The sequence below is a fragment of the Cnephaeus nilssonii genome (assembly GCF_951640355.1).
Source record: "Cnephaeus nilssonii genome assembly, chromosome: 16".
In the NCBI taxonomy this organism is placed as follows: Eukaryota; Metazoa; Chordata; class Mammalia; order Chiroptera; family Vespertilionidae; genus Cnephaeus; species Cnephaeus nilssonii.
In genome coordinates this window covers 35,929,261-35,956,027 of record NC_137087.1, presented here as the reverse complement: position 1 = coordinate 35,956,027, position 26,767 = coordinate 35,929,261, and the positions used below count along the sequence as shown (strand labels likewise).

At 37.6% G+C, this 26,767-nt stretch overlaps 1 protein-coding gene across 1 annotated transcript; it reads right to left on the bottom strand.

Annotated features, from left to right (window-relative positions):
* On the bottom strand, window positions 1-26,767 carry LIPK (lipase family member K; the record flags this gene model as incomplete). Its single annotated transcript, XM_079794060.1, has 10 exons — window positions 26,749-26,767; window positions 21,433-21,548; window positions 18,658-18,772; window positions 15,751-15,949; window positions 14,538-14,647; window positions 13,205-13,341; window positions 9,150-9,296; window positions 7,258-7,329; window positions 4,420-4,491; window positions 1-234 (listed from the first exon to the last, which is right to left on the bottom strand). Exons 2-10 carry the CDS (start codon window positions 21,535-21,537, stop codon window positions 1-3), a joined length of 1,191 nt encoding a protein of 396 aa, XP_079650186.1. The 5' UTR covers window positions 21,538-21,548; window positions 26,749-26,767.

The window sequence follows — 26,767 nt, the reverse complement described above, 5'->3', positions numbered from 1 at the left end:
TTAGAAATAGTCCTCCATCATTCTAATTAGGTCTTGGTAAATTTCCTGGGGTGCATCCTGTCCAAGGTAAAAATCCACATGATTGTAGTGTGGAATAAATTTGTAATAAATAAGTCTGGTAATGTTTGGGAGTACATTTTCAATGTCCCTGGGATCAGCCACACGGTCATGTCCACCACTCCACATTGCTGTTGGCACTTCCATCTTAGTAACGTTGTATAAGGGAGGTGTAAGCTAAATGCAATTAAAGAGAGGGAGAGAAAAAAGAAGAGTTTTCACAAAAAATCACGTTAGAGAAGTAACAAAATCAGTTTTTAAGCATGTACTTTAAATGTTAAAAATGTGCAGTTAGGATACACTTAATGATATGTAAACATTAAAATGTTAAATTTACTTGAAAACACTTTAGTGCAAAAATATGAATTGTAAATTTAAAAAGACCACCATTATATTTTTGATTTGCACTTTTGGGGAAATAGAAAAGGATCCTAGAGAAAAGAGACACTTATTTCTTTGGGGGTGGGGGGCATCTTTCTAGTAACACTTGGACTGGGAATGTGTCCTTTTTAAACAAAATTTTGGATGGGATAAAATAGGACAAATATAAATAGCCCTCCACATATGCAGAAGTCTGGGCCCAGGGAATTATTGACATTTGAGCAGCCTCTTCAGGGAGCGTTGAGACCCGTACATAAAAACACACATTGGAAATACGATGTTAAAAAGCCAGCCTGTTACAGAAAAATCAGGCCTGGCAAGTTTTCCCTGCCCCCTTCTTTCTGGTAACACCACTCTCATGCTGATTTGACAAATCCCACTCCCCCGATTCCAGGGTAGTCCAGATGATCAGGCATGGGCAATTCATTCTTCATTCTTCTGGCCACAATGATTATATGAGACTAGAGGACCAGTGCATGGATTTATGCACTGGTGGGGTCTCTCGGCCTGGCCTGTGGCTCTCTAACATCCCCCAAGGGGTCCACGATTATGAGAGGGTGCAGGCCAGGCCAAGGGACCCCACTGGTGCACGGTTGGGCCCAGGAGGGACCATGGGAGGGCTCCAGGGTGTGTCCGGCCCATCTCACCCAGTCCCGATCAGCCGGACCCCAACAGCAAGCTAACCTACTGGTCGGAGCGTCTGCACCCTGGTGGTCAGTGTGTGTTATAGCTACCGGTCGAACAGTAGAACAGTTGCTTAGGCTTTTATATATATATATAGATGACTAAAGCAGGGCCCGCATTCTCTCTGGAACTTTTTACCAGAGCTATTAAGAAAAATATTGCCTTTTTTCTTTGGGTTTGCAGTTGGAAGAAATGTGTGAGCTAGATACATCAGTCACCATCCTACTACTACTATCTTGGAAAGAACTTAAGAATGGAAACAGCATATGAAAGCAGAACTGAGAGAGAAAAGGCAAGAGAGGGCGAGCCCCAATGCCAGTGTTTAAGTTCCTGGCTATTGGGAGTTTAGCATTATACTTTTTAGTTCAGTAAAGCAGTATAATAGAGTTTGTTTCTGCTACTTGCAACTGAAAGTCTTAACTTTTACCATCCGCTATGGACTAACTTGTTTTCCCTCTAAATTCACATGTTGAAACCCTATCCCAAATGTGATTGTATTTGGAGATAAGGCTTTTAGGAGGTGATTAGGTTAAATGGGGTTCTAATCCAATAGAATTGATGGCCTTATAAGGAGGGGAGACAGAGGTCTCTTTCTCTCTCCACGAGCATACACCGCGGAAAGACCATGTGAGCACAGAGCAAGGAGGAGGCGCTCGGCAAGCCAACGGGAGCCCTCCCCAGAGCCCGACTAGGCTGCCGCCCTGTTCTCAGACTTCCAACTTCCAGAACTGTGACAAATACATTTCTGTTGTTTAAGCAACTCAGTTATGGTATTTTTTTTTTAAATCTCAGCCTGAGCAGATGAATATACCATAGTTCATTTTGGCAGCAAGATTAAGAAGGCACTGTAACGTGGACAGAGAGGTAGATCCTTAGGAAACCTTGGCTAGAGAGAGGTTTCTTAGAGAACTAGAAATATGCCTGAGGGAGACCCAACTTAGCGACTATGCACCCTGCATTCTCTTTGCAGGGTGGTATTCAGGCAGAGCACACTGCTATAGTCATTTCAGATGTTACTGCTAATTGATGGGCTGGTGTCTGTGTCTCTGCATTACTGCCTATTTAAAGCACATCACCTCTACGCATCATACTGGGAGGCATTGGACCTGAGCTTAGGACCAAGTGGTAAACGAGAATGTGTGGTTATGCCAAGGCAATGTGAAGGGCAGGGAAGGAAATGAGTGCAGGTTAGCACTGACCAGTAGTGCATGCAAAGCGGGGGTGGACTCAGGAAAGCCTGGTCCAGGGGCTCAAATGCAAAGTGCAACTGATGAAAGAAGAGGCATGATTTTTCTGACTCTATAATCTTTTCAGTAGAATAATAGAAAGCATAAATATTCAAATGCAAAGACACAGATAAAGAATACATGACAACACAACACAGAGGCAGCAACAAATATTAGCAAACTGTAGGACACAGAGGGGATCTGAAGAGCCCCTGAAATCAGAATACCTTTACTGCAATGATTTAATATCCTGCTAAGGATGAATGGGGGAGCCCAGAAAGATGGCAAAGCAAAAAGGAATATTAAGATTAGGATCCAAGCCGAAACCGGTTTGGCTCGGTGGATAGAGCGTCGGCCTGCTGACTCAAGGGTCCCAGGTTTGATTCCGGTCAAGGGCATGTACCTTGGTTGCTGGCACATCCCCAGTAGGGGGTGTGCAAGAGGCAGCTGATCCATGTTTTTCTCTCATCTATGTTTCTAACTCTCTATCCCTCTCTCTTCCTCTCTGTAAAAAATCAATAAAATATATTTAAAAAAAAAAGATTAGGATCCAAGTGATACATGGTGTCTTTTGGCCAAGAAATTTTTTTTAAACTTTCTTAGTAGTAAAAGATTGGTGATTACTTTGGTAATTACACATGAATAATTTATAGTGTTATTACTTATAGTTGTGACTATGTTTATTGCTTTTAAAAATACAAACACTTTACCCTCAGTTTGTTTGGGTTTTTCTTATTTTTTCCCAAAGTCCTACACAAACTCTTCATAGTGAAACATGAATCACCATTTTAAAAAACAGAATCTGTAAGCATAATGATAAAGCTAATACCTGTGAGTCAGGTCTCATACAAACAGGTATCTCAGTCTCACAGGGTGAGGCCATCATCTAACAGCTTTTCCTGAGGCAGCTATATACTCTTGCTAAAGCAGGGAATCGGTTAATTACAAGAGTAAATGGTACTTTGACATAGCATGTTTGTGTGTTTGGGCATACCCACTTACACACATATAACCATAGCAGTTTAGAGGAAAATCAGATTTTTCACACCAGTTAAGTTATGCATTTGTTCTGTTGTAGTTAATATGGTGGCACTTTAAATTTGCTAGTCAAAAAGTTTCCAAATTTCCTCAGCCCTGATTTGTAAAACCCTTGTATCTTTTTGAAATTATTTTATTTTAATATTATTATTATGTTTTAGAGAGAGAGAGACAGAGAGGAAGTGAGAAGGGGAGAGAGAGAAAAATTGATCTGCTGCCTCTTGAACACCTCCTACTGGGGATCAAGCCCACAACCTAGGCATGTACCCTACCCGGTTTTCATAGATAATGTCAGGAAATATCTTGACATACCATTCTCTGGCTGATAGCACTGCTTCTTCCTGAGGGGAATATTTCTGTCCGGTGTATCTTTAATTATCCTTTATTGTTTTTTTAAAAAATGAATAGCAAATGACTTTCCAAGAACTAATAAGACAGTGTTAGCTCATTTTATGAGAGATGGATAAGAAGTCAGAGAATATGCTCTAGAAACATAAATTATGTATCTTTATTTCTCTCTTTAAAATATGGTCTCAAGTGCTAAGAGTTCTTTCTTCTTTTCTCTCTCTCTCTCTCTCTCTCTCTCTCTCTCTCTCTCTCTCTCTCTTTGAGAAGATAGTGGAAGAAGAATGAACTTTAGATCCAGAAACCCCTGGATCATATTTTGTTTCTTTACTAGCTAAATAATTTCGACAATTTATCTAATCTCTTTGAGCATTGCAAGGTCATCGTGAAGATCAAAAATAATGATACAGCACATGGTAAGAAACCAATAAGTAACATCTGATCTACATAAAATAGCTGGCATAGTATAGCTGGCATAGTTTGGGACCTAGTAAGTGCTTAATGAGTGGATACTATACAGGGTGGGACAAAAGTAGGTTTATAGTTGTTCATATGAAAATAATATGATGAATAATGATAATACAAGAATAAACTCTTTTGCATACTCACAACTGTAAACCTACTTTTGCCCCACCCTATATTTATTAGTTCATTTGCAGTATGCAACTGATGATTGTTATTATCATACCTGCTGGAAGTGTATCATGTTCTGATAAGGGTTTCCCCAATCATAAGCTTGGAACAGACCAGAATTAACTGCCTATAACAAAATACAAAGAATAAACACATTAAAATGACATAAAAACATACATTTAGAGATAGTAAACAAGAAATATACAGAGAAGATTGACATTATGTTCCACTCTTTAGCACATGAGAAAATTCCATAAAGAGTAATAAGCCAAATAATAAAAATGATACAAATTTATACTAGTATTAATTAATGAAACTAATTGTCAAGCTTATATCCCCCCCCTATAATTTTCCAATGAAAATCCTCAGACAGCAATGCCTTTAAGTGTTACAATGCTATATACAGACATTTTTTTAAAAGATGCTGAATGGAATGATTCTTAAATATCTTGGCTTAAGCAATTTTTATACATAATTTTTAAAGGCACCACCTATGTAACTCCTACATTAAAAAATGACTGCCATTATTCTTAAACAACTTTAAACCTTATTATCCTTATCAGGTGGACTAGGATATTATAATGTTACTCACTATTCTTAAACAAATTTGTTACTATTGAAAGGAATGTTTATTCACAGAACTTCTCAGTGCTTCTCGTGAGAGGTGTGGCATGGCTGTGTACTTTTGTCTGCAAGGCCAAACATCCAGCCGCCTTATCAGTAATGTGGCCACAGGCTGCATGTCTGAGGCGCCATGCATGCCTATGTTTGCATTTTAATTTTAGATCAGATATTGGAATAGAAAGATTCATACACCTAGGGGTTCCTTTTTCTGTTATTTGCCACCCATGCAGATTAGAAGAGACAGATAATTTTTACCTTTACATCAAGCACTTCATTAAATTATTCTCTGACTACTCTAAAGGTTTGTGTGTGTGTGTGTGTGTTTACTCATTTATTTATTTATTTATCCTAACCCAAGGATATTTTTCTATTGATATTTAGAGAGTGGAAGAGAGAAGGAAAGACAGAGAGAAATATTGATGTGAGAGAAACACATCAATTGGTTGCCTCCTGCATGAGCCCCGACCAGGGGCCTGGGCCAGGGAGGAGCCTGCAACTGAGGTACATGCTCTTGACCGGAATCGAACCCAGGACCCTCTGGTTCACAGGCCTACACTCTATTCACTGAGCCAAATTGGCTAGGGCTCTAAGGGTGTTTTTTTCCACAACCATTGATTTAAACTTGATTTTTAGTTTTAAATGATTCCCATCAGATTTATATTGACCAAGGCAACAACCTTTTGTTATTGAAATTCTGCAAATTTTCAACAATGGGAAGCAATAGACTGTACTAGCTAGGAACTTGGATTCTAGCATCAAACAGACCCGGTTTGAATCAAGGCTTAATGGAATATTGAACCGGTGGTCCAGGACAAGATATTTATCTTCTCTAAACCTATTTTCTCACCTGTGAAATAGGAATGACAATAATATTCTTCTTGTAGGTTGTGAAGATTAAATAGGGCAATGCATGAAAACGTGTAGCACCTAGAAATGTTCAACAAATCTCTTTTCACTAATATTACTACCATCATCTGCATCTTTGTCTAAGTAACTTATGACCAAATATTTTATCCCCCACCTTTATTTCTATCCTGAAGAGGACTTCCTGCCAGAGAAGGGTACGTTTTAAGAAGAGTCAGCTGTGCATGTGTAAGGGATTGGCTATTTAGAGAGTGGAGGAGAGAGGGAAAGACAGAGAGAAATATCGATGTGAGAGAAACAAATCGATTGGTTGCCTCTTGCATGAGCCCCGACCAGGGGCCCAGGCCAGGGAGGAGCCTGCAACTGGAGGAGCTTCCATTTGTAGAATGGAGATATCAATGTCTTTATTGAAAGATTGTTATGAGAATGAATTTGATGATACTGAATGAAACCATGTACATAAATAGCAGAAGAACATATAGTAAATGCTCAATAAATATGAAATTGAAGTTGTATTGCCTGAAAGGTCATGCCCATCAGAGAGTCTCTGTCTCCTCACCAGTAGGAGGCCCTATGACTCAAACTTTTTCCCCCTATTTGAATGTGAAGGCTTATCTCCTGGAGGTAGAACTCTTCAAAGAATTTCAGAAACTCTCAACTAGTGTGTCAGGTTATCTAGAGCAGTGATTCTAAATTTTACAGCAAAGAACAGGGTGTAGGTTAAAATGCAAATTCCTACGGATCTCAGCTATATTAAAACTTTGAGAAATACCTTCTCTCTCTCTCTCTCTCTCTCTCTCTCTCTCTCTCTCTCTCTCTCTTTCACACACACACACACACACACACACACACACACACACACACACTTGGGTCAGACAACTATACTAATTGAATTTCACTTATCTTTGAGCTTGTCAAATATTGAGTAATAGAGTAATACCCACACACACAAAGCTGAGGGTAAAAATAGACAACATTAATCTATTTTAATCCCTCCCTAATATTTAATTTTCTCTGAATTATTTCTCTGAATTATTTTCACACTCTGAAATGGCCTCTATGCCAACTGGAGGGTGAAATAGTCTATATCATGGCATATAAAGTTCTATTAAAGCTGGTGATTTCCAAGAGGAGGAAATACAAGTTTTCCTAGAAAAAGCAGTTTGGAGTAATCTAAGGATCAGAATTAGTGAATATGTCTAGGAACCAAGCCCAAACTCCAGACACTGAAGATGTGAAGACTAGAAGGGAATAAAGGAAATCAGCACGAGTTTATGCCGATTCTAGGAACATCAACTGGACAGTGGCAGGTGCCTGCAAAACCCTGCAGGGAGTTCTCGGGGAGCGCTCCTAGGGGATCTTGCAGAGATGTGTGTGCCTCATATCAGAAACAGGAAGCATGTACCTGGGCCCAGTGTAGCATGTTCTGAACAGATGTTCCTGCCGGACTCTGTGCCAAATAAACATCCAAGCGACTCTGTAAAGTAAAGAGATTATGTCTCATTTGAAGGCTCATCATATAATATCACAAGTAAATTTGAATATCTTTTCTCTGTTTTTCTTTTAGGAATAAACATATAGCATACCCTCTGAAGACTCATTAACCAAAAAAGCCCATCTTTAAGAACTTTCCCTTCCCTTAGCTCTGTTCTTCTGTCCTGAGCAGGGTCTCATAGATCTCACAGAGGGCATCCCTCTAGTCAACGACAAAAGGTAATACATCATTTCTTTCCAGTCCCACCTGGGACAGGTCTAAGATGACAAGAAGTCATTGACCTTCTTCTTCACCCAATGTCATGTCCCAAAAGACATTCCGAGAAAGTTGTTCATTGTAAGACATTGAGAACAAATCTGAATGTTGCCTTTGTCATCTGGTTTTTAAAATGTGGTAATATTCTGCAGAGCTCTTTGAAAGTTTGTGGGGCACAATCCATCCAATATTTTAACCTCCATTAACTTTTAAATTTATTCTGAATTTTAAAAACACTTGATTTTTTTTTATAATTTCAATTGCATTTTTTTAGTATACAAAAAGTTATTTTCCACCAAAGTTAACATCAGAAACATCTTGGAGCTAAAAAAAAAAATAAAAAAAATACAACTACTTATGAGTTACCCAAACCTAGAATCAATATTAAAATCTCTAAGAATGAGTTCTGGACATGTGTATTTTTCAAGGTTCTACAAGTGCTCTACGTAGGTATTCCTGGTTATACTGTACTAAAATAAACATTCTTGCAGGCATTGTAATATTCCATAGTCCAGTCCCCAACAGTAAGGGGAAAAAAGGCATTCTGACTATATAAATATACAACAAGGGCCCCCCAATTTATGTTCTACTGTGTTATTTTGTGAAGTCTTTCTTTAGCAAACTCTCAAACCATGTTGAGTGGGTGCTTTTGAAATTACCTCTATTGAGTTTGCTTAAGGGTCTTTTTACTTACCTTTACCTACATGAAATGCTTCCATCAAAGTGATAGGCAAGCATAGATTCCCTAAGAATGTGAAAAGGCAGTCGCTAAGGCATGTTTTGCATAAACAATCTTTCATAAAGAAAGATTGAAAGCAAAGAAAGTGTTAATCAGTGCTTTCCACTGACAGAGGGATACAAGTCTCTGGGCAGAATTTGTGACATAGGTGGAAATCAACTTCAGCTTTGTTTCAAACATATCTCCTCCCTGGCTGGGGAATAAATAGTAACTTCCTCTTTCCCATTCCCACTCTTTGGGTCAGCTAGTGTTAACTAAAAAAAAGGAAAGGATCTCAGTTAAGTCGGAAAGGACTGGACAAGAACTCTAACATTTATTCCTCTCTTTTATATCCCTTAAACAGTGAATGTATAGCTATCATTGAAGAGCCACTCCCTTATCCCTTTGGGTTAAAGAAGTGGCTCACAAAATGGCCATTTCCACATCACTTATGAAAGTAAAAAATTGATTTTAAAAAATAGAGATGCCTGAGCTCACTCCCTAAAATTCTACTTCAGTAGGTCAGAGATAGGGCTCAAGCACAGCAAGATAAATTTCAAAACCATAGCCATAGTCAAAGTGAAGGACTTTTCAATGTGGTGCTTTGGCCACTAGCAAGAGTTGATGAGAATTTTCAGCAAAAAACCTTCTCAAATCCTCCTACTAAAGCAGGTAGACTCTGCTTTGGTGGGAAGCCATGAACATGCTAATTACATTTCCAGAGACAAAAAAAAGACCTTGAATGTAGTTTGTATGCAATTTAGAATGAAATCTCCTAACTGCTGTTTAACAAAACAATTTCTTTCCCAATCCAAGTATTTATACATACCATGTTTAAGTTTTTTGGATCAAATCCACAAAAAGAAAATAGGAAGTTGCTACAAATACGATGAAATAGCTTCCGGTTGCACACTTTGGTGGCAATGAATTGTTCAAGTAATGTATGAGGAGAGAACATCTTGTCACCAAATAACACCTGCAAGTTCAATTTAAGACACAATCAAATTTCATAGATGTGTATGTCAAGAGTGGAAAATGAGTGGTAATTCAGATAAGTACTAGACAGAAGATGACATCTGCTTAGTACGTATAACTCAGTGAAACTGGGAGTTCTGTTAAATTTTGTCCTTGTAGTTCTCCCAACTCAACTCTTTTCCCAAGATCCTTTACTTGGAGTATTTTTGTAACGTCCCTTAAGAAACTAGTTCCCATAGAACACTGTTAAGGCTTTGGAGTAAGGGATACTTTGGTTTGATTTTGGACTCTGTCTCTTATACCTTAGGAAAGTATTTACTTGCTATTACCCTGAAATTTCTCAACTATAAAATGGAAACTTAATATGCACTAAGTAGGACTGCTGTGAAGATAATAGTTCATGTTTAAAAGGCACCTCGTGCATTTTCTAGAAACCAGTAAACATTCTAAATACAAGGTTATTATTATATTTAGTGACTGACACAGACTTAAAGAGTCATTCCTTGCAGAATCTTTTAATGAACTCTAGAGGCAAAAACTGAACCCAAAGAAATGAATCTCTACTAGTGGAATTTCAAGCAATGTTACAAGTAAGTTTAACTTATCTTTTGAACTTTAAGAATCCTTGAAATTAAAACATAAATTAATATCTAAACTCCTTGCATATAAGTGCAATCTTGCCTTTTTAAAAATAATAACTAGTTTTATAATCTTAGGATAATAAACTAGATATAAAGCTGAAAAGATTTCTTGTTATTCTTAAAACTTTTGGAAACATCCATTTATAGTAAAAAACAAATAAACTGTCATATCTCTCTCCTGGAATCCTTCATTAACTGGCAGTTATAACTAAAGGACAAAAATAACTAGCATTTACTTTTATTGCACGAATATACTTCAATGTCTTACACTATCTCTGGTAAACTAGATCTAGTAAATTCCTACTGGTTGTAATTTGTTAAATTCTGAGTTTAAAAAATAGTTACCTTATATAGTTAAAGGTAATCTTCATTCAATGGAATATCTTATATTCCATGGAATATTAATGAAGTATATGATATGTCATGACTTAATATAACCCTTTGTGCCAGAGAGAGAGAGGGAGGGAGGAAATAAGGAAAGAAGGGAGAGGCTACAATATGTTAAACTCATTGAAATCATACTTCTTTAGGTCTGGCAAACAATAATTAACCATTGCAGAAATTATCTAATTTATTCTGGCCTCTATTCACTTTATCCCAATCAGTGGGTTAATCCACTTAACAAATTGTAACTCTTCCTATGTAACTGTCTACATGGTAATTTAATAATAGTACCTATCTTTTAAAATAATGTTGACATCTATGTTCTCAAGTGTGATAACTTAAATAGATCTCCACAGGAATAAGTTAATTAAAGTAGAAGGCAGGATCTGATTTTACTCAGTGGACATTTTTGTTTTTCATTTACCATAATCTTTGTCATCCACACTTGGCAGAAAATTCATGTGAAAAAAAACAGCCAATTCAGAGAGTAATCAGCCATGAAAATACGATCGAAGAAAGAGGTTATATCTATCATAAGGGGTCCTTGTTCTTTGTTCTGACAGTTGACTTTCCTAAAGACTGAGTGAATTAGCACTGACTTGACTCCACTTCTATGTCCATGCATGAATGACTCAGCTAAACTACCACACATTTACCCAAGAATAAATAATTGCTCTCTTAACCTAAAAGGGAGGGTAATAATGCAGACTAACTAGCCATATGGCATCCACTTGGAGAGTGGGAAACATGCTGACATGTCACTGTAATTCCAAATTTGTTCTGGAGGGGGCATGTTTGTCACATAACAGTATAGAGTTATGCTTCTTCTTTTGGTACCTGTGTGAGAATTAGAAAAACCCTCTCCCCTTTTATTCTGCACACATGGCCCCATGCTGGCCAAGCAGAACATGGACTGGATTCAATAGCTGAGCTCCATAAGTAGCTACATACTGGATTCTATAGCCTGTTTGGCTGCATAAGGATCCAAGACTGACTTCTTCAGGTTGGCATGGAAAATGACAACATATAAAAAGAGCACTGACCATGGATGGTCTGATCAGATCTGGATTCAAATTCTGGTTCTGTTATCCATTCGCTAGGTGATTTGGGACAGAATGCTTAGCCTCTCTGAGACTCAAGTTCTTCTTTTAAGAAATGGAGGCAATATTAATAATCCTTATTGTAGATAATATGTAAAAAAGCAAAGGGTCAAAGCAAGCTACAATTTAGAGAAAAGAGAAAGAATTAGGAATTAGTGGGTCACATGTGGTAGCTCCTCTATTGGAGTTAAAGCTCTTTCAGGGCAGCCTTTCTAAAACTACAATGGGCCACGCCAGCACAGCCAAGGGTTGGGCGAGCCAGAGGGAGGGCTGGTGAAGGATGAAGAAAAATACAGACAAGAGAATAAGCTGGGTCTAGGTGGATCTTCTGTGCCTGGCTGAGGCCACAGAACAGATCCAGATTGCAAAGCTGATGCTTTATTTATAGTCAGGGGCAAACAAGGTAATTTACAATGTTCTTGTAAGTTTCACTTGTTTTGGCAGCACTTGCTGCCCCTCCCACAGCCCATTAGCTACCCAGGAAAGATCTAGGGAGCAGTTAGAAGATCCAGCTTAATTATGCTTAGAGGACTGTGCCCTCCAAGCTGGGACTTGTTTGAGACTTTGCCAGCAGGTCAGTCCGAGGCTTAACCCTATAACTGCTTCCTACACTACAAAACTGATCAAGCCATTTCTCTGCTTAACATACTTCATTGGCTTCCCATTACTAACAGAACAAAAATATAAACTCCTTAACATGACACAACTGCTTTCCATTTACTGTCCCCTACTGTCCCTTAGTCAGGTCTACCACGATTCTCACATGCACCCTAATTTTCAGTCATATCAATCAGCTGAATGTATCTTTATAGACATAGCCATTTTCTGATGCTATGCTTTTGAAATAGTAGCTCCTAGATATATTTTCACAGAATTGACTTGAACTGCACTACACCACCGTTATAACAAAACATGTGAAAGGCTGAAGCAGAGCTGTACAAATTGAGAAAAATAGGAAGAGCCCACCATCTCGAAATATCTCTTAACTGTGTGGAAATGCTAAAATAAATTAGCAAGCTATTTACCCAGCATAGGGCCCAGTCTAGACTGAATCTCTATGGTACAAGAGGGATATGTGAGCATTTTCCATGTTGCTTAGTGGTTTTCCTGCTATTGTATTTCTGGGTTGTGTAAGTATAGAATTGACTCATCATAGGTTAATTTGCTTATTATTATTTTTTTTTACCAACCCAAATCCCTGTATTCTATAAAAATTGTCTCAGCTTTATTTGCTTTCATTGAAATCATTGATTTCAATTATACACTGTGATTACCTTTTGTCTACTAGGGGAGAAGCCATATTAATATGCAACAGGAAAACACACCAACACACATAGACCAATTCTCCTTGATAAATGATCAGTTTAGTTAGCTGTCAGCTAATAGAAAAATCTGGGGTCAAAGACCCCACCTGGCTTCATGCTGTGATCTCAACCACTACTCTATACTGCCCCTCAGAAACCAGTGGCCACTGGGGAGAAATTTAACCTACTAGAATTAAACAAATCAATTACTCAATTCAGCCTTTGCTTTATCTGTAATTGAGGAATAACATACATGAGAGAGAAGACATTGATGAAGATAATAGGGTAGAATGGCATCAGAGTGAGCCCCCTGAACTCTATTACTAAAATTGCACATCATCAATAAGCTTACACGAATACCTCCAACACCTATTATAGTCTCAGAGGTTTGTAAAATGTCATTTGGTTTCCTTCTATTGAAATCAGTGGGAACAGAGCTAGTTTTTGTTCTATAGGTTTAAACTTAGGGAAGTCACATACCTTGACTGCTTCTCTGGAAAGATTTGTTAATTTTCTCATAGGACTGTGGGTGTATTTCACTGTAATGACTGGAGCCAATGCAAAAAATATTTTAATCCTTTTAGCCAGCTCTGGATTGGTAGAGAATGCTATGAAAGCTGAAAGAAAAAAAGACACTAGTTTATAACAATTATTAATTTATCTTAAATGATAGCAGAAGTATTATATTAACAACAACAACAAAACAAATACAAAATAACTCAAAGTAAACACCATTTGTAGAAAGGATTTTCTAAATTTCTCAAGAATGGAATTGGCTAATTCAGAATAGTGTTTTCTGTCCCCAGAGAGGACAAGAGTTGCAGAGAGGGTTCAAATATCCTTTGTGGGGCATGTCTAGGTAAACTCCTAGGACTATTCTTGCTCAACCATAGTCTTTAGTATCAGACAAACTGAGTTATAATTTTGGCTTCCCATTCACCAGCTGTGTGAAGACTTGGGTACATTATCTACCCTGCATAAGTCTCAGTTTTCTTAAGCTATAAATGTGGAAAATAGAATCCTCATAGAATGATTCTTTCGAAGGTTAAAATACATACATATTATTTGGCAGTATCACCATTAGAAAGGATCTCTATATTCAGCCATTTGTAAAATATAGATGATAATGGTTTCACATGTCTGTAGTTTTCAATGAGAGAATGTATGTAAAGTGCATAGTACAGGACAGGCATATAAAGACCTGCTTTATACTGGAAACCTAATTAGGATTAAGATATAGAAAAGAGACTGGGGGAAATGCTGTTGGCATTGTTGAGGTCTGTAGCTGAATGGGGAGCAGTGAAAGGAGTGAAGTGTCTCATGGCTTTGAGGCATGGCCCCATCCACATCCAGCCTAGCCCAGTGCACCCTGGGAAGTGAAAGGCACACTAATTGTGGCATATAATCAGTGGGATTTGTAATCTTCTGCTCTCCTTTTGGTGTCTTCTCTAGACTACGAGATCTTTAAAGGAAAGATGTATGTCATATTTACTTCTAACCCGGTGTCTGGAAATTGTTTGTTGTGCACATAAATGAATAATTCTCTCATAATAAATATGTTTATGTATTATGAGAGAATTATAAATAATCCTTCTGGCATAATTATGAATCTACATAGATTCAGTCCAATGGGAAAAGAAATCACTGCTGTGGTCCTTGTTTCATTTAATCTTCAAAAATCAGCCAGAGGAAATGGTTTCCCACCTCAAGTCCCCAAGCTAGAGACTGCACAGAGGGAATAAATCCTGACCCCTTTCGTAAATATGGAAGAAGATCCTCTGACACTCTCAGATCACACCTGCCCCAAACACACCGATGGTGGTGCCTTGGGAGTGGCCCACATAGAAGAGTCGCTCCTGTCCAGTCTTCTCTACAATAAAATCAATCGTGGCTGGAAGATCATATTTAGCCATCTCATCCAAACTGCGAAAGAAGAAAACAACAAAATTGGAAAAACATATCTCATTGTTAGGCCTGAAATATCCAAACACATTCATTGCAGACATTAGCTTTTCTTAAATATAAGACTAGAGTCAATATGTGATATTATGGGTCTCTGTGACTTTTGAGGATGTCACCTTGATTGCAAAAATAACATTGTTAAGAAACTGGAATCAGAAAAATCTGATTTGCAAAGGTCTACAAAGGCTTTTCCTAAAAGGCCAGTCATATTTCACTTAATTCTACAGCAGATTTACCAAACTCCCTTAAAAAGAACAATGACCTAGAATAAAGCAAACCGTTTTTGCAGACCTCAGCCAAGAAACACTGAGTCAGGGGAGACCTCAGGTAATCTGAGTATTTATCAATCACCTCAGGTGCTTTTTTTCAGGTGTGAGGTTGGGAAAACACTCATGTAGGAAACCATCATGTTATTTGCAATAGTTCAATGACACAACTGCACTGGGTGTGGAATTAGGAAATGCAAAATCACTTCCAGGTATAAGGCAGGAATGAGGCCAAGGGAAAAACAGCTTTAATGACCTTCAAGGCATGGTTCTTAGCTCTTATGCAAATACCGGGGTTTGATCCTATGACCAACACCTGACTCCAGGGCCAGGTTTCAGCACTGTCCGCCAATGGAGGGCAGACTTCTTTCACTTTTCGGAGAGTAAACATTTGAGTGTCTGGTTCACAAGCTTTTCAACTAAAACCTTGTTTCTGGTCCCATTTCTCAATCAATTCCTCTTTAATAAAAGCACTATATCAACTTCTTTTGGGGTCCATATGGACAATCATAGTCTTGGAATTAACCTTTCTAAAGCTGACCTTTGCGTTTTGATTTTTTTTGCATATATATTTTGCATACACATGTGTACAGCAAGTGGTGTTTTAAAAACAAACATAAATGCAATAATAAGGGCATTTTTTTCAGAGCCTGTAAAGAAAGTCTGGGTAGAGGTGGAAATATTCGTTTTCTTCTTGTGAATTCCATTGGATGCATTTGAACAAAAAGGAAAAAATCAAAGCGTGTTCATTCGTATATAAATGACAAAATACACACTTTATTATATATATATTCTTACCTGAAGGCCCAGAATTCTGGTGATTTGGGTGAGAATTTCAAGTGTTTTCTGGACCAGGTATTTCCCCGGCTGTTCCCCATCCACACATCATAACCAGTATCTGCTAGAAGGAAAGCCAAGCTGTTGTTGGGCAAGTTGCAAATCCAGTTAGTGGCAGATGCAACTAAGCCATGTTGCAAATACACAACAGGCCTTGGGTCTGCAAAACAGGCAACAAGAATTTCACGTCAATTTCCTCAGTGTCTATAAGAAAAGTCTCTTTCCTGCCTTCCTGTAGTATATGCACGAAAAGATGAAATTTGGTGCCAGGCAAACCTAGGTTCTAGTCCTTTCTGAACTACTTACTTGGGCAAGTTATTTACCTTCTGTATGTCTTATTTTTCTCTTTGTAAAATTTGGATTTTATATCATGTTTTGTATTGTTCTGTAGGAGCTGGAGTCAGATTTCCTGGTTCAAAATCTATTCTACTATGTATTAACCTTCATGGTTAACTCAGTTCACTTATCTGCTTAATGGGCAATAATAAAACGTTATCTCATAGTGTAGTCACAAGAATTAAATTAGAATTAAAATACATAAGACTGTCCAGCACAATAAGTATTTGCTCTATTATTATTCATATCAATAATATTTTATTCCTCAAGGAGTATATGATAACAAAACTAACTTTTTCTCAAAATAATAACAAAAACCATAAAAATGCCATCTGTTGAATGCCAGGCACTATGCTAGATTTTACAAACACAGCTTAATTTAATTTGCACTCTCAGAAAGCAACATTCAAGAACTTAAGTGAAATGTTATCCTACATAATAAAATGGTAATATGTAAATTACCATCACTCCGCTACGCCCACGATTGGGCCAGCAGGAGGCGCAGGGGGCGGGACTCAGGGTGGCCGGGGTAGCTGATTGGGCCAGCAGGACGCTGAGCTCGCGGCGCCACTGGCGCCGCGAGCTCAGCGTCTGTACCATGGCTGCCGGAGGCTTTCGGAAGGCCTGGGGCACCGGTGGACAGCCGGCCAGGTCCCCCGCGATCAAAGGCCAAAGCGGGGGACCTGGCCGGCTGTCTGCTCCGGCGCAAGGCCTTTCGAAAGCCTCCGCAGCGCCGGAGGCTTTCGGAAGGCCTGGGGCACCGGAGGACAGCCAGCCCGCTGGTGCACCAGGTGCATGATTAAATTATGCACTGGGCCTCTAGTGCAATATAAAATTGTTAATTTGGTATAATAGCCCTATTCATAACGTAGAATGGAAACAATTTGACTAAGAAACAGCAAAGAAAACGGAGGAAGTTAGGAAATGGTGTTGAAAACTTAGAGAGGAGACAGGAGTGACCGGAATTATTTTGTCTTTTATAAATGGTTTGTGAAGGTCACGTTTGGTGCTGCACCAGTTTCCTGAGATTGGGTAGGCTAGAAAGGACTCTTCAGCCACTTGGAAGCAAGGAGCTATGCCCATTTATGCACCTTTTCAGAAAACAGAAAGAAGAGGTATTCCAAATTCTACTAAAGTTAAGTACCGCCAAATAGCAGTCGCCTCTCTCTGATCTGAGCCCTCAGGCAGCTTCTCATTATAGAGGCAGCTTTCCATCTCATGCATTTTGGCAGCTACCTGGCAGAGATCATAAGATAAACGTTTGTGAAAAGAAAGTCCTCGTGAGTATTTATAAAGAAACTAGAGTAGCCAGGCCAGTGTGGCTCCTGAATGTCAACCAAGGAACCAAGAGGTCACAGGTTTAATTCCTGGTCAGGGCACATGGCCAGGTTGTGGGATCAATCCTCAATAGGGGGTGTGCAGGAGACCACTGATCGATGTTTCTGTCTTTCTATCCCTCTCCGTTCCTCTCTTCCTAAAAATAAATAAAAACATATTTTAAAAAAAATAGAGTTATTTGTGGGAGTGGATTAAGTCAACACCATTCCAATTTAGATGGTCTCTTTAAATAATTAACCCTTCTAATGTTAGGGAGTTTGTTATACAACACTCCAAAGAATAAATGGAGCTAAAAATCAGAAAAGAAAGTACAGAGTTCTTGCCAAATGGATCCCTCTTTTCTCTACAGATATCAACATATATTGCAGGGAGCTAGAAATGGCTCTTGCATTAAGTTCAAGCATAGAACTAATAGGGTCAGATTTACTTAAGAAAATAAAATCCCACTGACTTGGGTGGAGGACTAATTACAACTGATATAATACCAGTTAGAAAGCTATTGTACTAGTTGAAGCAATAGATGATAATGATGTGTTAACCTACACTTGAGCGATATTAAAGCTGAAAGAAGTTTGCAAATCAGAAAGAAATTTAGAAGGCAAAATGAATAGATCTTGGTGATTGGCTGTATACAGGAGGTAAGGGAGAAGACAGTGTCAAAATGACCTTTCAATTTCTAGATTTAAGCTGGAAAGTAGTTATCTCTAGAGTAAGACCAAGTTTTCTTTTTGTGCTTTTTAGGAAGGAGGGTAAAGCGAAGAAAAGGCTAAATAAACAGTGTATAGGAAAATTCTGGAAAAATTCCAAAGGGTTATACCAGTGGTCGGCAAACTCATTAGTCAACAGAGCCAAATAGCAACAGTACAACGATTGAAATTTCTTTTGAGAGTCAAATTTTTTAAACTTAAACTTCTTCTAATGCCACTTCTTCAAAATAGACTCACCCAGGCCGTGGTATTTTGTGGAAGAGCCACACTCAAGGGGCCAAACAGCCGCATGTGGCTCGCGAGTCGCAGTTTGCCGACCACTGGGTTATACAAATGAAAGAGAGTAGTAGAGGAGGAGGTGATGATTTTCCTCCTTTGATGGGAAGGCACGCGGCTCTGTTGAGAACAAAAACTGCTTTGCTGCTATCAGCACATCGAGGAATCTCTACTTTAGGCATTATTTCTTTTGTAACAAAATAAACCCTACCTGTTCTTGGACATCCTCTCCCGTGAGGAATCCTGTAAATTCCGAGGATATAGCCATCTTTTGTCACAACATCATAATTTTCATAAGGATAACCCCAGTAAGAAATAATTTGGCTCTGGAAAGAGGAAAAATATATATCTATTTATGTTGTGATCTCTTGATTTTTATACCTGCATTGCAATATAGTACTTTCAGCCACAGCCTACTCTTCCCCAACGTATGGAGACAGAATAAAGCAGGAAAATCAGGATAACTTGAAGAGGGTTTTAAACTGGGGATGGATGCATGCAAAGCATGGGTGAGGCAAGGTTAGGTGACTATACATCCTGGTTTCTCCTGGCCTGGTATTATTAATACACACTAGCTCATTCTCAAAATGTTTGGACAAGAAATTATGTGGTCATCTAATGGGGGAAGCCACAGGTGATAGTGTAGTATCTTAAGTCTAGTAGCAAGTGAGCTGTTACCTCCCTATTACCTTAAAGGAGATGCGAGGAAGTGGTTACCAGAATCAGAATGAGAAAGTCAGAGGGCCACATTGAGAGGAGCTGTGACCTCTAGCAGAGAGACAGCCTGCCTAAGGTGACCTCCAGGACAATAACTCATCTGATTGCACTCTCCTCCTTCCTTCTGATCTGTTCAGGGTTTCCATTGTATGAACTGATCTGAAAACTAAAGTTCAAGGGAGCTTGTTGTCCTAGTTATTCTTACAGGTCAGCCTCTTAGACAGAAAAAACAATGTAAGAAAATACAGAGTGGCTCTAGAGGAGTAAACAAGAGATATACCAACCACAACAGTACAAGAAAGAGAACTATTGTTTATTGTATAGAAGATGGTTTATATCCCCGTTTTATTAACCTCAATAAATAGCCTTTCAGATAGAATTACAGTGGCACCTTGGTTCTCAAACTTAATTCGTTCTGGAAGGCTGTTCGAGAAGCAATTTGTTCAAAAACAGAATAATTTTTTCCCCATTAAAAATGTAAATTGAGTTAATCAGTTCCAGAAGCCCAAATGGTTCCCTGTTTTAACCTTTCTTATCTACGTGCATGCCTAATGTGCTGTATAATCTATAAATAAACACTGCTTTTCTTAACTTTAGTGAACCAGCCCCTACTAGCCTTAAAGGAATCACTTTGAGTGCTCGGTCCAGGCCAGGGGTGTCTTTCAGACCAGCTTGCAGCATCTTTGCTTGTTCATATATCACTGCCTCCAAAATATTGTCACTAGCTAACTGCTTCTCTCTCATTTATCCAACTCAACAACATTGCCTGTGATCATTGCTTCTTTCACACCCTAAGCAACATTAGCACTCTTGATCGCCTCTTTATGTTTTAAAGCTGTACTAGTCTATTTCGACAGCAACAAAAGTATTCTCTCCTTTGTTGCCTGAGAGGTGCTATTTGTCATACTGAGGTATCAGCGTGAAAGGGTTGTCAGGTTGATAATCAAAGTTTGATTGGACAACCGAGACATTTTTTCTGTGAACAACTTGGTCAAAAAACGAATTGTTCAAGATGACTTTCGAGAAACGAGTTTGACTATATATCCCTTTTTGGAGTTAAGAAAACAAATTTTCCAGAAGATTAACAATCTGTCGGAGGTTGTACAACTAGGAAACGATAAAGACAAAAATTAAAGCCAAAGTAAGTTTAGCGCCAAAGGAAGCCCTTAACACAAAATTAGGTATTAACCCATGCCAGGCACACAAGAGGTGTGTATACATATGGGGCCACATTAAGTAGTGGTTATAAGCTCAGACTCGAGAGACTAACAATATGACACTGGATTCCAATGCTTCCTCTTATTAGCTGTGAAACTTTTGGAAAGTTACTTTACCTTTCTGGGTCTCATTTCCCTCAACTATAAAATAAAGATAATAATAGTAACTTCACAGATTTGTTGTGAGGATCATACATAAAGAATGTAGAACAGTGCCTGGCACAAAGTAAGTGTTCTGTAATGTTCATTATTCTTATTATCATTACAGAATAATTAAGAGCCAAAAAGCATTTAGACCAGGACAAGAAAATGTGTGTGAATATGGGAGGAAAGGAAAATTTGGATTAAGGACATATATTCATAGACTGTGGGTTCAGCAGTGTGATAGAAGATTAGGGGTACCTGCTGGATACATTGTAAAGAACAAAAAAGATGAGACACTAATTTTAAAACTGATAGTTCCATCCTTAAAGTTCTAATATAAAGTGGTGTGGATAAGGACATCAATAGTGTACAATTGCATACAGAAATATGGAGTATCCCATTAGAATAAAGCCTACAGTAGACATTGGTCATTTGTCTTTTTTTTTTTTTTGCCTGGCACTATTCCACTCTATTAATTCCATTCCATTCCACCTCTGGTATGAATTCCTGCATGTTAAGGTACTTTCGGTTAAAAACAACCGAAACCAATTCTGGCTTACTAAACTAAGAGTACACCAATATAGCTCACAAATCACAGAAATTGCTCTAGAAAATAAAACTCAGGAAGAACTTAAGGATACTCTATAGAGATCACCAGTATGGGCTGATGTTCTCTAGTAAGGCACCATCAGATGGTAGCTCAACTACCAGGAAAAGGAATATTACTCCCCAACTTGAATCAGATCTTTCAACCCTTATGTTAGTTAGCCATGTCAAGGAACAGGGGAGGAGGCACAGATTTAGGCAATTTAGAATTGTTGAAAACTAGATAAGCACATCAGTTATAACTAAAATGATGATAACTTAATAATTCTTTATCTTAGTTTTTTCTTTAATGAGTGACTTACAATATTCATATGAGCTTCAGGATTTGTGGTGCTTCCTTTCTTGTGATAACCACATAGAGGTCCAAGAAGAAGCATCCAGCATGCTGCTGCTAGAAGCTGCCACATTTGGGGTCTGCCTGGGAATGGAAATGTCAATATTTTTGTCATCAGAAAGAATTCTAAGAGTGAAATTTGGTGTAATCTTCTATAACTCTACTGTGGGAGGGAGTAGAAACATAGTTCCAGTTGTGCTTAAACAAGTACTATACTTAATTATTTAAGACTTATTCCATGAAGAATCTAAAATGGTAACTTTTTCAGAAAGAAAGATAGAATAAGGAAGAAAGGAAGAAACCAACATCAATTACCTGTTAACCAACAGGTAATTGGACAAAAGAAGGAAATGTATAATTTGCAGAAAAAGAAATATAACGGCCAATCTATTAATCAAAGCAGATTTAGTGACTCTAGTTAGCAGATAGAGTAGTATTTTTCTTCTGATGGTGGGAGTGAGCATTGGCATAGACTTCATGGGAAGAAACTTATTAACATGTCTTGTAAATAATGGTGCAGGGGAGGAAAAGTAGGTGGCTAGCACTGTGTGCTGCATGAGTCTAGTCCCAAGAGATAGCACAAGAGTGTGCTAGCCATGACAGGTTAAGTTTTGCAGCCGTGGCAGTGGGCCCATTCAGCTGCCTTAGTTTCATTCTTCTGTGTGATGGATCTGGCGAGGGTGACACACCCAGTCCAGAGGAGTCTGTGTGGTCCCCTTTGTAGGACTGGCAGGTCCTATCCAAACAGCCTTTCTTCAGGCACTTCCCACCAGGGCTGTATTTGCCTGTGCTTTCCAGGGGTGTGTTTCTCTAAGCCTTACATTATTAACTGTAATTTCTGGGTACGTCGGCCTGACTAAGGTATCTCTTATTAATGATACTCCAACAGTCCTCTAATTTATTTGACCTGTTTCTATGAGGGCTCCCTGATGAATGCGTTCACATTAACATTCTGCTGGCTCAAACTAACGCATATGAGGATGTTAGACTAAGATGAGAGCCGACATTATACATTCCAGGTGACTCTCGGTTCTTAAAGAAGAAACCCTTAGCCTCAAGTACCCAGACTAAATCACATACAATCTATATAGATTTTGTTGACTTATCACTCTGAATCTGCATTTCCCACTGCTTTCCTATAAAGCATGACTCCCATAAGATGTTATTGTAAAAAAGAGCTCTAGCTCATGTGGAAACATGGAACAGATGGATAAATGTTAAGCTGTATGTGATGCACTTATATGTGACTTGCTTGGAGAGTCATAGAAATATATGTATACATAGAAATGCTACATACATGACTTGCTTAGACAGCCTTACCTTACATAATTAAGGCTGAGAATAATCCTACAGTCAAGAAACTGTTTAACTTTGTTTAAAACTGTTTTTCCACAGCCTTATTTGGTCTTAGAATTTTATTGTTTGAATAACACCAATTAAACGTATATGACCCCAATTTTCTAAGGAATACACTTGGGAGAACTGCTCTGATATTTATTTCTTTTTCTATTTACTATACCAAAAAAAAGAAAACCAGTGTAATGAAGGGAAGGCTAAAATTACACAAGTACCCCAAAATTAGAACCTCATCTTTTAAGTTTTCTGCAGATCGGCGCCCTCCATGACTGCGGTGAGAGCTGCTCCAGACTTAACTGAATTTGGATGTGACCACTTGTAAAACTCTCCTCCATTGCTCAAAACTCTCCGTTCTCTATGATTATTTTCTGTCTTTCCCTCTAGCAACTGCAGCCAGGGAGATATATGAGAATTTCAAGAGAATATTGGTACACTTTCTGTTTCACATAGGTATAAATATTTTACATCAAATGCATGTAGATTATATAGGCAACCATCATAAGGAAAACATTTCCACCTACAGATACATTAATGATGAAATAAATTTCTCAACAAAAGAATATCATAAATAATAGATATCTTCATTTCACTCTTCTCATTGCTCCATTATAGTTATTGTCAGACTTATCAGGCAGACATTTAACCAAGGCTTAATTTGATGCTTGGATAGCATTCTCAGTGAATCCACACCTCAATTCTTAACTGTGTTAGGAAAATAGAGATGAGAATTAGCCAGAATATACAGGTGCAATGACCTCACAGTATTTCTAAGCAAGCTTTGGTTCTGGAAACACATAAAGGACAGTTTCTATGTATCGCTCTCAGATGAATCTCAGTCTGCTCAATGGCAAAGCAAATGATTAATTCCTGGGTACTCTGCAAAAAAGGTTTGAGGTAAATGTCTGGCTCTGTCCTTTAGAGAATGTGGCAGCCATGAGAATGCACTTCTGAGACCTTGGACTACAGGGAGCAAAACTGGCCATCAGCCATCTCCTGTGCTCTACAATCCATCACTGTGTCCCACTGAAGATGAACATGGTAGACACTCCATAAGTGTTGACTATCACTGTTATTATTATTAGTTGAGTGACGTTGCTAGTCAGTTCCACCTCCCTGAAACTTAGTTTTCTTACCTGTATCATGGGGATAATAACACCTTATAGAGTTAGCTTGAGATGATAAGTAAGATGATAAACAATGTCTATAAGACAACTAAACAATGCTTGGCACTCAATAAATAGTAGCTATTGATATAACATCCCTTCTATTATGAAGTGATTGTTTCAGATGTATGGCTGGCTGTCAAATGAGTCCATAAATTTCTTAAAGGAAAGAACCACATTTTACATTCTGCCTGTATTTATAACCTTCATGTTTCTCATGCATCTCTCTAGCTTTCTGATGCTAGATATGGTACAATTCTTTAAGCTGAATTGTAAATAAATGACAGGTTGGTTTATACCAACATCTTTTCTCAAATAGAAACATATATCAAGCAGTTAAGAATTTCTGTTTGCTTATACCCTCTACCAAGTATTCTCATTTTATACTATATAAAGTATATAAATATTGTGTACAATATTTAATTTATAATTTTTACACCATGGATTGAGCATCTATATGCTTAATCAACACACCACTTATTATTTTTTCCACAAGTAGAAAATGTCAGTGTAGGATTTGAACAAGATTTATTTTACTCCATGTTCTTGTCACTGATTCTTGTTTCCTCATATAAAATTATTCTATACTAAAATTTCCTCGAAGTATGAATAGATTTTAAAAAGTTTGGACATAGTATAACTCAGGAGAGGATCAAAACAGATGAGAAATTTTGGTTAAACAGTTTTGAGTATGAAATGATTATCAGTGACAAAACTGAAAATGGGAGTGAGCTTAGAAATGTGAAACCATACTGTGTATGCAGGTTGCTTGACAACCAAACAAATGACACTACATAGAGCTGGTATGAACAGACACATTAAAATGTAAATAAAGTGTGTGACATTCTTACAGCCAGAGGGAGATGTGATGTTTGGGAAACAAATTATATATATATGAAAGCCACATACACTATTAGTAAGAGGCATGCAATCATATCTTTCCTGTTATCAATAATGGCATACTTTTTCTTGTTTCATGTTTTATTGACAAATGAGCTCAGAGGACGAGAAAAGAAATGTGGGAAGACAGAATGAGTGGGAGGAGAAAGAACAATCATATCATAAATTTATATATTCACAAAATTCCAGACCCTTGTAGTTTCATTAATGAATATCCTATTTAACTTTTAAGAAAAGGATTATTAAAATTAAGAAAAAATAACCTCAGAAATAGAAAAGAAAGGCATTCTTCTGAACTAACCTTATTAAAATGACCTGAAGTAGCCAAAATAAATTTGCAAAAGAAAACAAAGTTTGATGATTTATACTACCTGCTTTCAAGGCTTACTATAAAGCTATAGTAATCAAGACTGACCTTATCTGGTAGTGTCATGAAGATAAATACATAGTGTAATGAAATACAATAACTAGTCCACAAATAGATATATACACAAATGGTCGATTGATTTTGGGCAAAGTTTCCAAGGTAATTCAATGGAGAAGAATCATATTTTCAAAAATGGTGCTAGAACTATGCTAAAAAAAATCATTCTCAACCCCTAATTTACACTATTCACAAAAGTAAAAAGTAAATCATTTGTCTCAACCTAAAAACTAAAGCTATAAAAGTTTGAAAGAAAACACAGAAAATCTGTGTGACTTTGGAGTAGGCAAAGATATCTTAGGTCACAAAAAAACATAAAAGAAAAAAATAACAAATTAGACTTTATCAAAATTAAAAAACTTGTACTGTTGAAAAGACACCATTAAGAAACTTAAAAGTAAAGCCATAGACTTAGATAAAATCTTTTTAAAACAAGTACGTGACAAAGAAATTTTATCCAGAATATATAAAAATCTCTTACAGTTTAATAAAAAGTCAAATTATCAATAATAAAATGGGAAAAAGCTGTGTATAAATACCTTACAAAAGAATATATATAAATGACTAATAAGTACATGAAAATGTGCTCCGTATCTTTAGTCATAAGTAAATGCCAATTACAATTAGATAGATCTTCACATTTACTATAACAGCCACAATTTGAAAGACAAATTGTTGGCAAGAAAGTGGAACAACTAGAACTCTCATGCATTGTTGGTGGATGTGTAAAATGTTAAATACTAGATAAAACAATTAGGTAGCATCTAATCAAGTCTTATAGAGTCAAGTATACAATATACCATGAACACATGATTCATATTTTTCACTCAGGTATTTGCCAAGAGAAATGAAAACATGTCTACAAAATATTTGTAAACAAGTATTAGTAGCACCTTTATTCATAATAGGCTCCCATTGTCATTGATCAAATGTTCATCAATAATGGATTAGATAAAAAGATAGTGGTATATCCATCCAATGAAATAGTACTCAGCAATAAAAGAGAAACAAACTACTGATACACATACCACATGGATAAACCTCAAAACCATTATTCTGAGCAAGACATCAGACACAAAGGAGCATATATAGTACAATTATATTTATATGAAATGTGAGGAAAAAAATCAATGTTAGTATGGTTAATAGAAATTGGATCAAAGGTGAGCTAAGACCAGGGATGAGGATGGGTACATGAAGGTACTTTCTAGGGTGATGAAAATGTTTAATATCCATATTGATCTTATAATTGTTACATGTGTTTATTTATTTTTCAGATTTCTTGACCTATACACTTATGGGTAATTATAATAACAAAATTATAATCTCAATAAAGTTATTTAAAATTTAAAAAAGAGCCCTAGCCAGTTTGGATCAGTGGATAGAGGGTTGGCTTGCAGACTGAAGGCTTCTGGGTTCAATTCTGGTCAAGGGCAAGTACCTGGATTGCAGGCTTGATC